Source organism: Ambystoma mexicanum, chromosome 13 (genome assembly GCF_040938575.1).
Source record: "Ambystoma mexicanum isolate Mex_15411 chromosome 13, UKY_AmexF1_1, whole genome shotgun sequence".
Taxonomy (NCBI): Eukaryota; Metazoa; Chordata; class Amphibia; order Caudata; family Ambystomatidae; genus Ambystoma; species Ambystoma mexicanum.
The window spans coordinates 818,189,423-818,203,824 of NC_090938.1; the positions used below are offsets into that span (position 1 = coordinate 818,189,423).

A 14,402-nucleotide genomic window follows, 5' to 3' on the forward strand; every position below is an offset into this window, starting at 1 on the left:
GAATATCAGGGCATGAGAGGGAGAAGACAGAGCCTGGTAGAGTGTTACATTCAGAGACAGGGAGATCACGGCATGAGAGGAAGAAGACAGAGCCCGGTAGAGTGTGACCTTCAGAGACAGGGAGAGGAATATCAGGGCATGAGAGGGAGAAGCCAGAGCCTGGTAGAGTGTTACATTCAGAGACAGGGAGAGGAATATCAGGACATGAGAGGAAGAAGACAGAGCCTGGGAGGGTGTTACATTCAGAGACAGGGAGAGGAATATCAGGGCAGGAGAGGAAGAAGACAGTCTGGCAGAGTGTTACATTCAGAGACAGGGAGAGGTATATCAGGGCATGAGATGAAGAGACAGAGCCTGGTAGAGTGTTACATTCAGAGACAGGGAGAGGTATATCAGGGCATGAGATGAAGAGACAGAGCCTGGTAGAGTGTTACATTCAGAGACAGGGAGATCAGGGCATGAGAGGAAGAAGACAGAGCCTGGTAGAGTGTTACATTCAGAGACAGGGAGAGGAATATCGGGCCATGAGAGGAAGAAGACAGAGCCTGGTAGAGTGTTACATTCAGAGACAGGAATATCAGGGCATGAGAGGAAGAAGCCAGAGCCTGGTAGAGTGTTACATTCAGAGACAGGGAGAGGTATATCAGGGCATGAGATGAAGAGACAGAGCCTGGTAGAGTGTTACATTCAGAGACAGGGAGATCAGGGCATGAGAGGAAGAAGACAGAGCCTGGTAGAGTGTTACATTCAGAGACAGGGAGAGGAATATCGGGCCATGAGAGGAAGAAGACAGAGCCTGGTAGAGTGTTACATTCAGAGACAGGAATATCAGGGCATGAGAGGAAGAAGCCAGAGCCTGGTAGAGTGTTACATTCAGAGACAGGGAGAGGTATATCAGGGCATGAGATGAAGAGACAGAGCCTGGTAGAGTGTTACATTCAGAGACAGGGAGATCAGGGCATGAGAGGAAGAAGACAGAGCCTGGTAGAGTGTTACATTCAGAGACAGGGAGAGGAATATCGGGCCATGAGAGGAAGAAGACAGAGCCTGGTAGAGTGTTACATTCAGAGACAGGAATATCAGGGCATGAGAGGAAGAAGCCAGAGCCTGGTAGAGTGTTACATTCAGAGACAGGGAGAGGAATATTAGGGCATTAGAGGAAGAAGACAGAGCCTGGTAGAGTGTTACATTCAGAGACAGGGAGAGGAATATCAGGGCATGAGATGAAGAGACAGAGCCTGGTAGAGTGTTACATTCAGAGACAGGGAGATCAGGGCATGAGAGGAAGACGCCAGAGCCTGGTAGAGTGTTACATTCAGAGACAGGGAGAGGAATATCAGGACATGAGAGGATGAAGACAGAGCCCGGTAGAGTGTTACATTCAGAGACAGGGAGATCAGGGCATGAGAGGAAGAAGACAGAGCCTGGTAGAGTGTTACCTTCAGAAACAGGGAGAGGAATATCAGGGCATGAGAGGAAGAAGACAGTCTGGCAGAGTGTTACATTCAGAGACAGGGAGAGGAATACCAGGGCGTGAGAGGAAGAAGCCAGAGCCTGGTAGAGTGTTACATTCAGAGACAGGGAGAGGAATACCAGGGCATGAGAGGAAGAAGACAGAGCCTGGTAGAGTGTTACATTCAGAGACAGGGAGATCAGGGCATGAGAGGAAGAAGACAGAGCCTGGTAGAGTGTTACATTCAGAGACATGGAGAGGAATATCAGGGCATGAGAGAGAGAAGACAGAGCCTGGTAGAGTGTTACATTCAGAGACAGGGAGAGGAATATCAGGGCATGAGAGGATGAAGAGACAGAGCCTGGTAGAGTGTTACATTCAGAGACAGGGAGAGGAATATTGGCGCATGAGAGGAAGACGCCAGAGCCTGGTAGAGTGTTACATTCAGAGACAGGGAGAGGAATATTGGCGCATGAGAGGAAGACGCCAGAGCCTGGTAGAGTGTTACATTCAGAGACAGGGAGCGGAATATCAGGGCTTGAGAGGAAGAAGACAGAGCCTGGTAGAGTGTTACATTACATTCAGAGACAGGGAGAGGAATATCAGGGTGGGAGAGGAAGACAGAGCCTGGTAGAGTGTTACATTCAGAGACAGGGAGATGAATATCAGGGCATGAGAGGAAGCAGACAGGGCCTGGCAGAGTGTGACATTCAGAGACAGGGAGAGGAATATCAGGACATGAGAGGATGAAGACAGAGCCTGGTAGAGTGTTACATTCAGAGACAGGGAGAGGAATATCAGGGCATGAGATGAAGAGACAGAGCCTGGTAGAGTGTTACATTCAGAGACAGGGAGAGGAATATCAGGGCATGAGAGGAAGAAGCCAGAGCCTGGTAGAGTGTTACATTCAGAGACAGGGAGATGAATATCAGGGCATTAGAGGAAGAAGACAGAGCCTGGTAGAGTGTTACATTCAGAGACAGGGAGAGGAATATCAGGGCATGAGAGGAAGAAGACAGAGCCTGGTAGAGTGTTACATTCAGAGACAGGGAGATCAGGTCATGAGAGGAAAAAGCCAGAGCCAGGTAGAGTGTTACATTCAGAGACAGGGAGAGGAATATCAGGGCATGAGAGGAAGAAGACAGAGCCTGGTAGAGTGTTACATTCAGAGACAGGGAGAGGAATATCAGGGCATGAGAGGAAGAAGACAGAGCCTGGTAGAGTGTTACATTCAGAGACAGGGAGAGGAATATCAGGGCATGAGAGGGAGAAGACAGAGCCCGGTAGAGTGTTACATTCAGAGACAGGGAGATCAGGGCATGAGAGGAAGAAGACAGAGCCTGGTAGAGTGTTACATTCAGAGACAGGGAGATCACGGCATGAGAGGAAGAAGACAGAGCCTGGTAGAGTGTGACCTCCAGAGACAGAGAGAGGAATATCAGGGCATGAGATGAAGAGACAGAGCCTGGTAGAGTGTTACATTCAGAGACAGGGAGAGGAATATCAGGGCATGAGAGGAAGAAGCCAGAGCCTGGTAGAGTGTTACATTCAGAGACAGGGAGAGGAATATCAGGGCATGAGAGGGAGAAGACAGAGCCCGGTAGAGTGTTACATTCAGAGACAGGGAGATCAGGGCATGAGAGGAAGAAGACAGAGCCTGGTAGAGTGTTACCTTCAGAAACAGGGAGAGGAATATCAGGGCATGAGAGGAAGAAGCCAGAGCCTGGTAGAGTGTTACATTCAGAGACAGGGAGAGGAATACCAGGGCATGAGAGGAAGAAGACAGAGCCTGGCAGAGTGTTACATTCAGAGACAGGGAGAGGAATATCAGGGCAGGAGAGGAAGAAGACAGTCTGGCAGAGTGTTACATTCAGAGACAGGGAGAGGAATACCAGGGCGTGAGATGAAGAGACAGAGCCTGGTAGAGTGTTACATTCAGAAACAGGGAGAGGAATATCAGGGCATGAGAGGAAGAAGACAGAGCCTGGTAGAGTGTTACATTCAGAGACAGGGAGATCACGGCATGAGAGGAAGAAGACAGAGCCTGGTAGAGTGTGACCTCCAGAGACAGAGAGAGGAATATCAGGGCATGAGATGAAGAGACAGAGCCTGGTAGAGTGTTACATTCAGAGACAGGGAGAGGAATATCAGGGCATGAGAGGAAGAAGCCAGAGCCTGGTAGAGTGTTACATTCAGAGACAGGGAGAGGAATATCAGGGCATGAGAGGAAGACGCCAGAGCCTGGTAGAGTGTTACATTCAGAGACAGGGAGAGGAATATCAGGACATGAGAGGATGAAGACAGAGCCTGGTAGAGTGTTACATTCAGAGACATGGAGAGGAATATAAGGGCATGAGAGGGAGAAGACAGAGCCCGGTAGAGTGTTACATTCAGAGACAGGGAGATCAGGGCATGAGAGGAAGAAGACAGAGCCTGGTAGAGTGTTACCTTCAGAAACAGGGAGAGGAATATCAGGGCGTGAGAGGAAGAAGCCAGAGCCTGGTAGAGTGTTACATTCAGAGACAGGGAGAGGAATACCAGGGCATGAGAGGAAGAAGACAGAGCCTGGCAGAGTGTTACATTCAGAGACAGGGAGAGGAATATCAGGGCAGGAGAGGAAGAAGACAGTCTGGCAGAGTGTTACATTCAGAGACAGGGAGAGGAATACCAGGGCGTGAGAGGAAGAAGCCAGAGCCTGGTAGAGTGTTACATTCAGAGACAGGGAGAGGAATACCAGGGCATGAGAGGAAGAAGACAGAGCCTGGCAGAGTGTTACATTCAGAGACAGGGAGAGGAATATCAGGGCATGAGAGGAAGAAGACAGAGCCTGGTAGAGTGTTACATTCAGAGACAGAGAGAGGAATATCAGGGCATGAGAGGAAGAAGACAGATCCTGGTAGAGTGTTACATTCAGAGACAGGGAGAGGAATATCAGGGCATGAGAGGATGAAGAGACAGAGCCTGGTAGAGTGTTACATTCAGAGACAGGGAGAGGAATATTGGCGCATGAGAGGAAGACGCCAGAGCCTGGTAGAGTGTTACATTCAGAGACAGGGAGAGGAATATTGGCGCATGAGAGGAAGACGCCAGAGCCTGGTAGAGTTACATTCAGAGACAGGGAGCGGAATATCAGGGCTTGAGAGGAAGAAGACAGAGCCTGGTAGAGTGTTACATTACATTCAGAGACAGGGAGAGGAATATCAGGGTGGGAGAGGAAGACAGAGCCTGGTAGAGTGTTACATTCAGAGACAGGGAGAGGAATATTGGCGCATGAGAGGAAGACGCCAGAGCCTGGTAGAGTGTTACATTCAGAGACAGGGAGAGGAATATTGGCGCATGAGAGGAAGACGCCAGAGCCTGGTAGAGTTACATTCAGAGACAGGGAGCGGAATATCAGGGCTTGAGAGGAAGAAGATAGAGCCTGGTAGAGTGTGACATTTAGAGACAGGAAGATCAGGGCATGAGAGGAAGAAGCCAGAGCCTGGTAGAGTGTTACATTCAGAGACATGGAGAGGAATATCAGGGCATGAGAGGAAGACGCCAGAGCCTGGTAGAGTGTTACATTCAGAGACAGGGAGAGGTATATCAGGGCACGAGATGAAGAGACAGAGCCTGGTAGAGTGTCTGGAAGGCACATTCCCAAACCGTGTGTAGTTACTAACAACATTGATAGTGAAGAGCTAGACTAGAAGGTCAAGGAGGGAGTTTAGATATAGACGGCAATTGCCTTTAGGTTCTCATTGACAGCCAAGCTAGATACCCGACTGTATGGGTCAATAGTCTCCATCTACGAGGGGATTGTGAACACCTGGGTTAGTGTGGGAAACACTATATCTAGACAAGAGAATGAGGGACGCCCTAGTGTCATGGCAAATAAATCAATAAAAACCCTTGAACCTTCTCTGGGAGTTGGGGTGTTCCTTTAGCCATCTGTGACATAGGTTGCTATAAGTCTACGCACAAGCATACATCCCCATTCACCTTCCTGACTACACCCAAGGGGGACACGCATTCCACGTCTTTTGTTATACCTTCCTGGAACAGACTGGACACTTATTTCTGTACTACACTTCTCTTCACCAAGGGGACACGTTGTGCTCTGGCCACGGGTGGTTTTGGCCCTCCCTTAAGCTCTGTTTTATGTATCACGCCTTTGAAACATCAAACTTGAGGTTTAAAAACTCTTGGAACCTCCCTTCCTCCGGCACATGTACCTTGTGTTCTCTCATGTCACATTGTCAACACTATTGTGAAGCAAAGCACAGAGGCAGTCTGTAGGTAACTCTGGTAGCTCCTTTTATGTTTAGATCAAGGTAACGTGGAGCGGCCCGCTTCCCCCAAAACACCTGGCTGCCTGGCCAGCCATCATGGCTGGAATCCCCAGGCCGTCACATTCTTGAGCACCTGATACATTCCCAAACTGGTGCCCCCATGGCCACAGTCAGCACAATATCTACTCCCGATGGGTTATGTGATGTCATGGAGGCAGAACCCTAGAGGCACTGGGCAATACCCATCCCTGAGAGACAGAAGAGGCAGGAGGTTAAACCTAACCCCAGGAAGTGCAGGGTGATATCACCATGTGCCTCCAGTGCCGAGCAGGGGTAGCTATCTACCCCCAGGAAGCACAGGAGGTGCAGGGTGATAGCACCATGTGCCTCCAGTGCCGAGCAGGGGTAGCGATCTACCCCCGGGAAGCACAGGAAGTGCTGGGTGATATCACCATGTGCCTCCAGTGCCGAGCACGGGTAGCTATCTACCCCCAGGAAGCACAGGAAGTGCTGGGTGATATCACATGTGCCTCCAGTGCTGAGCAGGGGTAGCCATCTACCCCCAGAAAGCGCTGGCTAATATCACCATGTGCCTCCAGTGCCGAGCAGGGGTAGCTATCTACCCCCGGGAAGCACAGGAAGTGCTCGCTGATATCACCCAGTGCCTCCAGTGCCGAGCACGGGTAGCTATCTACCCCCAGGAAGCACAGGAAGTGCTGGCTGATATCACATGTGCTTCCAGTGCTGTGCAGTGGTAGCTATCTAACCCCAGGAAGCGCTGGGTGATATCACCATGTGCCTCCAGTGGCGAGCAGGGGTAGCTATCTACCCCCAGGAAGCACAGGAAGCGCTGGGTGATATCACCATGCGCCTCCAGTGCTGTGCAGGGGTAGCTATCTACCCCCAGGAAGCACAGGAAGTACTGGATGATATCACCATGCGCCTCCAGTGCTGTGCAGGGGTATCTATCTACCCCTGCACATCACTGGAGGCAGATGGAGAGATCTATCCACGATGGGCACTGTGAGGAGCCAGGAGTGAGATGCAGACACAGGGGAATCATGGTTTGGACCCAAAACCTTTATTAAAATAAAAAGGGGTTGAAAAATACCTCTATGTCCCTATTTTAAGAGCCATTTCCCTACCTACCATTTGCCTGACTAAAAAACTAAGGGTCTGTCAAAGGTCAGAATGTCCAAAGCAAAATGTCCTGTGTCCAAAGTACTATCCTGGCCCTCAAATTCTAAAAATCAACTCCAAGGTGAAAGGGAAAATGTCTTTGGCCTCGAGTAGTGTACAAATGTTCAAAAAGAAAATGTGTAACTTCAACACAAAGGTTGCAGAAGGAGAGAGTTCCTTGTTCCAGAGGGTGGTTCCCTGCACCTGGATTTCTCTTCACTTTGTTTTATACTTCAAAGGAAAACAGTTGCTTAAGTTTCTCTCGATCAACAACACAACTGACACACAAAACAGTTTGGCTGTTAGTCTGTATCTTGGTAGGATACCTGGTATACTCTCCTGCCAGGGCCTTTCTCTTGTGGCTTGCATCTGCCTGCTAGACTCTCTTGCCAGGGCCTTTCTCTTGTGGCTTGAATCTGCATGATATTCTCTCCTGCCAAGGCTTTCCTCATATGTGCACTGTGCACACTTACAGATTTAATAGTCTCTCTTGTTTGTTCTGTTCTATCTTGACTCTGCCTGGCGCACTATCCTGCCAGGGCATTCCTTATATGTAGTATACACTTACAAACTTGACAGTCTCTTATAGCTCCTCCATTCTGTCTCTAAGTAATATTGACTGGTTTGCTCCTTCTCATACACTCTATTTCATGTTATTTGCTTTTGGGAGGGTTTCCAACACGCCCCAGTGTCCCTGCTTCCCTTGGGTGGACTCACTGGCTCTTGATGGCGTATATAGGTTCTCCTGCAGTAAGCCTGTGGCTCATGAACATTTTGTTTCCTCTCACCGCCTCTGCTTCACAGCTTCCGTGCCTATCGCGGCTCCTGCTCTTCCGTTCTGCATCTCTCCGGGCTACGGCGGTGTGGAGGTTGTCTTTCGGTACCTGCAAACATCCTGAAGCTTCTCGTCTGCTTCTGGCATCCTCGCAGTGTGCCGTCCTCTGCAGTCAGCACCCCTCGTTTCCTTCGCTGAGCAGGTTGGCGCCACACACCTCAAACCAGCACTGCAGTCCCTAAGTCGACAGAGAGGACTAGAGTTCTCCAGCCAGCGTCTCCCTGTCAGCTGGTCTGCCAGTTTAAATCTCCCAGCAGCTTGCCTTTTCCTGCAACAACTAGAGCGCAGCTTGTGCTCTTGGCCTCCATTAATCTTCATTACTCAGCTCATCTATTTCGTCCCAGTATTTTCGTATTTAGGAACAAGGTATTCAAGTTCTTGATGAAGTCTTGGAATGGAAGGGGGTGTCAGGTCTGTGTCCCACCCACCCTGTGCAGGCAGATCTGGGCGTATGGCTCATTTTGGAATGGAGGGAGGGGGTCATCAGATTTGTGTCCCACCGGCCCTGAGCAGTTAGAACGGGGTGCACGGCTCATTAATGGAATGGAGGAGGGGGGGGGGTGTTGGATCTTTGTATCACCCACCCTGTGCAGTCAGAGCTGGGCGTACGGTACATTTTGGAATGGAGGGGTGGCGTTCCTTAGTAAAACTTTTTCCTGCAGTGAGAATTTAAGCAGACGCATTTATATACAGCCCTCAACATGGATTAGGTTTGCTCCCTGGATCTATTTGTGGGGTCCTCCTCTGCTGCCCTCACGTATGGCTTGCTTAAGTTTGTGTACATATGGGGGAGGGGCTGTCTGTGTTTTAAGAACTGCAATATCTCTAAGCACTCACCTCCACTGCTGTGGTGAACTGCAGCTCGTACAGGATGAAAGCCACAAGGTCCCCTCCACTGACTGTGCCAGATGTCACGAGGCACCCCCCGTAGTAGAGGATCCCCACCTTGAGGGCCAAGCCTGAGAACTGAGGGCAGAAATGAAAGGCAGGTCACAGCAGCAAATAAAACATCCTCTTTACAGTGGTTCTGAACCTAAAGTGGGATGGGGGATGTGCAAGCCCTCACCTCAAACAGGAGGGAAGACATGAGGGATGCACACACACGCCCAGGATGTCCTTGCCTGATATATAACACACACACACACACACCTCGCCTACCACTGACTTCTTGTAGACCGTTCCCATTTCGCTTTCTCACTTTGCCACTGCCAAACTCTTGCTTTCTACCCCCCGCCCCACCCTCTCTCACACAGATACATTGAACCCCCATGTGCAACAAGGATCTGGGAGATGAGCAAAGGGGGTAGCGTGGAAACCCCACTCATTAACATGAGTGGCATGCTGGGGGATATGGAAGGCATGAACCTTGGGTTCAGAGCTTGGGAAGGGAGGACTCTGGCCCACATTTCACTTTCCTTGGTATGGTGGTTGGCAGGCTGTTTCAAGCCACACTTCAACTTGCTCAAATGCTGTGCTCGGTGGTCAGCTGGGACGTTTGCCTGTCACGGCAGTGCCGGTCGGGGCAGGCATTGGCGCTCATCATGCGATTGGGCAGGGCCCACAATCCCTGGGTGTTTTTCCCCAGAGTTTCCCACAGGTCTCAAGATCCTTGCACACAGTGCACACAGCCACAGGACAAAATGAAATCCACCACACTGGCCCCCACTCACCAGGAATGTGCACATATCCAAGTTGTCATTAACCTAGACAGGGGGTGTGCTCCCATCCAGGCACCATTCCCTCAAATCTGGGTTCACAAGGAATACACACACACATCCAGACAATTGCTAAACTGCAGGTGTTGCAAAGGACAGTGCACCCACCCAGAGCTTGCAGTTAGGTCCTACTGGGGAGCCGGGGGGGAACTACATGGCATGAGCACGAGGCCAGCATCTGTGAACATCCTACAGCTCATTACACTGCTAGTATATTGCACTGCTAGCATATAAGAAGTCAGCATAAGTGGATATACTACAGCCCGTTACACTGCTTGCATAGAAGAAGTCAGCATAAGTGGATATACTACAGCCCGTTACACTGCTAGCATATAAGAGGTCGGCATAAGTGGATATACTACAGCCCGTTACACTGCTAGCATATAAGAAGTCAGCATAAGTGGATATACTACAGCCCGTTACACTGCTAGCATATAAGAGGTCGGCATAAGTGGATATACTAGAGCCCATTACACTGCTAGTATATTGCACTGCTAGTATATAAGAAGTCAGCATAAGTGGATATCCTACAGCCCGTTACACTGCTAGCATAAAAGAAGTCAGCATAAGTGGATATACTACAGCCTGTTACACTGCTAGCATAAAGAAGTCGGCATAAGTGGATATACTACAGCCCGTTACACTGCTAGCATAGAAGAAGTCAGCATAAGTGGATATACTACAGCCCGTTACACTGCTAGCATAGAAGAAGTCAGCATAAGTGGACATACTACAACCCATTACACTGCTAGCATAGAAGAAGTCAGCATAAGTGGATAACTAAAGCCTGTTACACTGCTAGCATAGAAGAAGTCAGCATAAGTGGATATACTACAGCCCGTTACACTGCTAGCATATAAGAAGTCGGCATAAGTGGATATACTACAGCCCATTACACTGCTAGCATATCAGAAGTCAGCATAAGTGGATCTACTGCAGCCCATTACCCTGCTAGCATAAAAGAAGTCAGCATAAGTGGATATACTAGAGCCCATTACACTGCTAGTATAGAAGAAGTCAGCATAAGTGGATATACCAGAGCCCATTACACTGCTAGCATATAAGAAGTCAGCATAAGTGGATATACTACAGCCCGTTACACTGCTAGCATAAAAGAAGTCAGCATAAGTGGATATACTACAGCCTATTACACTGCTAGTATAGAAGAAGTCAGCATAAGTGGATATACTAGAGCCCATTACACTGCTAGTATATAAGAAGTCAGCATAAGTGGATATACTACAGCCCGTTACACTGCAAGCATATCAGAAGTCAGCATAAGTGGATATACTGCAGCCAGTTACACTGCTAGCATATAAGAAGTCAGCATAAGTGGATATACTACAGCCCATTACACTGCTAGTATAGAAGAAGTCAGCATAAGTGGATATAATAGAGCCCATTACACTGCTAGCATATAAGAAGTCAGCATATGTGGATATACTAGAGCCCATTACACTGCTAGCATATAAGAAGTCAGCATAAGTGGATGTACTACAGACCATTACACTGCTAGCATAAAAGAAGTCAGCATAAGTGGATATACTACAGCCCGTTACACTACTAGCATAGAAGTCAGCATAAGTGGATATACTACAGCCCGTTACACTGCTAGCATATAAGAAGTCGGCATAAGTGGATATACTACAGCCTGTTACACTGCTAGTATATAAGAAGTCGGCGTAAGTGGATATACTACAGCCCATTACACTGCTAGCATATAAGAATCAGCATAAGTGGATATACTACAGCCCATTACACTGCTAGCATATAAGACGTCATCATAAGTGGATATACTACAGCCCGTTACACTGCTAGCATATAAGAAGTCAGCATAAGTGGATATACTACAGCCCGTTACACTGCTAGCATAGAAGAAGTCAGCATAAGTGGATATACTACAGCCCATTACACTGCTAGCATATAAGAAGTCAGCATAAGTGGATATACTACAGCCCGTTACACTGCTAGCACAGAAGAAGTCAGCATAAGTGGATATACTACAGCCCATTACACTGCTAGCATATAAGAAGTCAGCATAAGTGGATATACTACAGCCCGTTACACTGCTAGTATATAAGAAGTCAGCATAAGTGGATATCCTACAGCCCATTACACTGCTAGCACATAAGAAGTCAGCATAAGTGGATATACTACAGCCAGTTACACTGCTAGCATATAAGAAGTCAGCATAAGTGGATGTACTACAGCCCATTACGTCTGTGCTCCTTGTGTAGGACATGGGGAACACCCTACGCCTCATTGCTCTAGTGGTACTGTAGGAGACGGGGAACACCTTACACCTCATTGCTGTAGTGGTGCACAGGGAACGCTCAGCAGCCACTCACACTGTTGGTCCACATGACTCCTGCGTATGTTGCAGCCTCCATCTTGTTGAGTTGGTACGTCTCGTGCAGCTTCTCCGCATATCGCTCGGCTTCCCTGTCCTCATTGGCAAAGCTCCTCACCGTCTTCATGTTGGAGAATGTCTCCGATGCCACGTGATTGGCCTTCGACAGAGATTCCTGTACCTGCTTTGACAGATTCTGGGAGGGGGGAGAGAGAGCATTGCTGAGTAGGGGGTCAATAAGGAGAGGTGCAGTTTTGTTGAGCTAGTACAAGGTTTTCTTGCTGCTTTTCCTATGCCAAAGATCACATCCTTCATGACCAGAACTGTCCCTTCTGACACCCTCCAGCTTCCCCTCCCAGCGCCCCATATCCCCATTGAGGACCCCTCTTCGACGCACCTTGCTGGTCCAGACCAGTCCTTCATATGACTTTGCCCCTGTGCCCTGTAAAGTCCACATTGCATCCTGAGGGGAATGGCTGAAACTCGTACCCACATCTTCATGAAGGGAGCTCCTCATCCACCAGGCACTTTACTGAGCGTGCTCCACGCGGCACATGCCTCCAAGTGCAATGGCCACACACAGCTGCACAGCACAACAATACACACTGCTGTGGATGCAACACCCTCAACTTCACATCCCCCATATTCTCTCTTGAACACCACCAACCTCCAAGGAAACATCCTTCTGAAGCTCAGTTCCCTCATCAGTCACCCTGCTCATCCAAGCAGCATCCTCGTCCCAAATTATTTATTTATTTAATGTTTGGTTTTTAGGCGATTATACAATAAGAATATACTGTTTCAAAGCACCCACAGAGCAGGGAGGGAGAGTGGGTAATACATTATAACATTATAAAACAATATTTAAGAGCAGAGGGGGAAGAGGGAGGGGGACACACCTATTATGCCTTGTGACTATTCATAACAGGCAAGTGCAGAGTGGAAGAGGAAAAAGGGGTAAGTGATGGGGAGTCCGAGCCCATGTGAAGTGTGAGGAATGTTGAGTGCTACACGGCCTGGGACCCAGGAAGTGTAAATGCGAGTCTCCAAAGCAGAGGGAGTGCAGATGCAAGTGCTGTGGAAAGACAGGAGCTGGGAAGAATTGGTTTGGGAGTTCAAGGCCCCAAAGATGCATAAGGGGCAAGGACGCCGATTCATCAACTGTGGGATTGGCAGAGGAGAGAAGGAGGGAAGGAGGAGGAAAAGAGGAAAGTCTTGAGGAGCTTCCGGAATTTGAGAAGATCCTGCTCAAGGCGCAGGGGGAGGCTATACCAACGGAGGGAGCCCGCAGAGGAAAGTGAGCAGCCCCCTGTCCTCTGTTTAGCAAAACGCTTTACACACAAAGAGTTGGTGCCAGAGGAACATAGTGGTCTAGAGGGAGAGTATTTACTAAGATAGAACTGAAGGTAGTGTGGTCCCCGGGCCCAGACAACCTTGTGGATGATGCAGATGTATTTGAATTTAATCCTTGCAGCAACCAGGAGCCAGTGAAGACTTTAGTTCAGGAGAGATGCGTCCCTGTGCTTAAGGTCAAGGATAAGTCTCGCTGGCCTATTCTAGATAAGCTGCAGGGGTCGCAGAGTGGAAGAAGGAATATTCAGGAGAAGGCTGCAAGAGTAGTCAAGTCTAGAGAGAACCAGGGCTTGAGTCACATTGAGCCTCTGTGGGAAAGTGAGAAAAGGTAGAATTCCTTTGAGAAGGAATAGCTGATAGTTGGCCTTCTTGGCAATGTCCTGAGTGTGAGCGAGGAAGGAAAGAGAGGAGTCAAAGATGACTCAAAGATTCCTGGATTCAGTTGAAGGCGCAGGGGTAGTGCCCAAGGAGGCAGGCCAGAGTGAATGGAAGGAGGAGGGAGCAGGGGTCCCAATGGGAAGGATCTCAGTTTTACAGGCGTCGAGACAGAGATCATTGAAGGCGCACCAGGACTGGATGGCAGATAGGCAGTCAGGGATGATCGAGGGTGCAAGAGGGTCAGCAGGGAGTCTGAAGAAGAGCTGTGTGTCATCTGCATAACACTGGACGTTGGAGGAGAAAGTGGAGATGAGGCATGCAAGGAGAGCAAAGTAGATGTTAAAGAGCCAGGGGGAGAGTATAGAGCCCTGAGGGACACCACAGGTGGCGATTGAAGTAGGAGAGGAGAAGGGGCCTAGGATGATTGGGAGGAGCAGTTAGTGAGGAAGGACGACAGCCAATCCAGTGCCCGTTCCGAGATACCAAGTGCATCATGGAGCCTTTGTATGAGGATGGAATGGTTAACTGTGTCAAATGCAGAGGAGAGATCGAGAAGGATTAGGACAGCTGGGGAGTTGGAGTCCAGAGATGTGAGCAGTTCTTACTGGGTGTTCAGAAGAGCAGTTACCGTGCCTCTGGATGCTTGGAATCCAGATTGATAGTCATGGTAGGATAGCTCAGGGGCAACATGATCGCCTTGGAAGCAAGACGACACAAAGCAACACAGGTTTGATTCCTGGGTCCGTGCTTAGAAACCTCTGGGTATTAAGCACGTTATAAATAACCAATCCTATCATATCATGGAGGCCACCAACAAGTTGGGACCAGGCCAGCTTCTCAAGTAGCTTGATGGATGCAATAGCTGGCA

General features: G+C 49.1%; 1 protein-coding gene across 5 annotated transcripts in view; it reads right to left on the minus strand.

The window, feature by feature from the left end:
- Nucleotides 1–14,402, minus strand: part of LOC138522061 (antigen peptide transporter 1-like) — a 151,711-nt gene that overhangs the window by 59,912 nt on the left and 77,397 nt on the right. For 4 of the 5 annotated variants that reach the window (XM_069635298.1, XM_069635302.1, XM_069635299.1 and 1 more), the window contains exons 6-7: nt 11,802–11,999; nt 8,576–8,704 (exon numbers count right to left, since the gene is read on the minus strand). In XM_069635298.1, coding sequence (XP_069491399.1) covers nt 8,576–8,704; nt 11,802–11,999 — 327 coding nt within the window. The remainder of the gene's footprint in view (nt 1–8,575; nt 8,705–11,801; nt 12,000–14,402) is intronic. The other variant, XM_069635301.1, reaches the window with a different exon arrangement.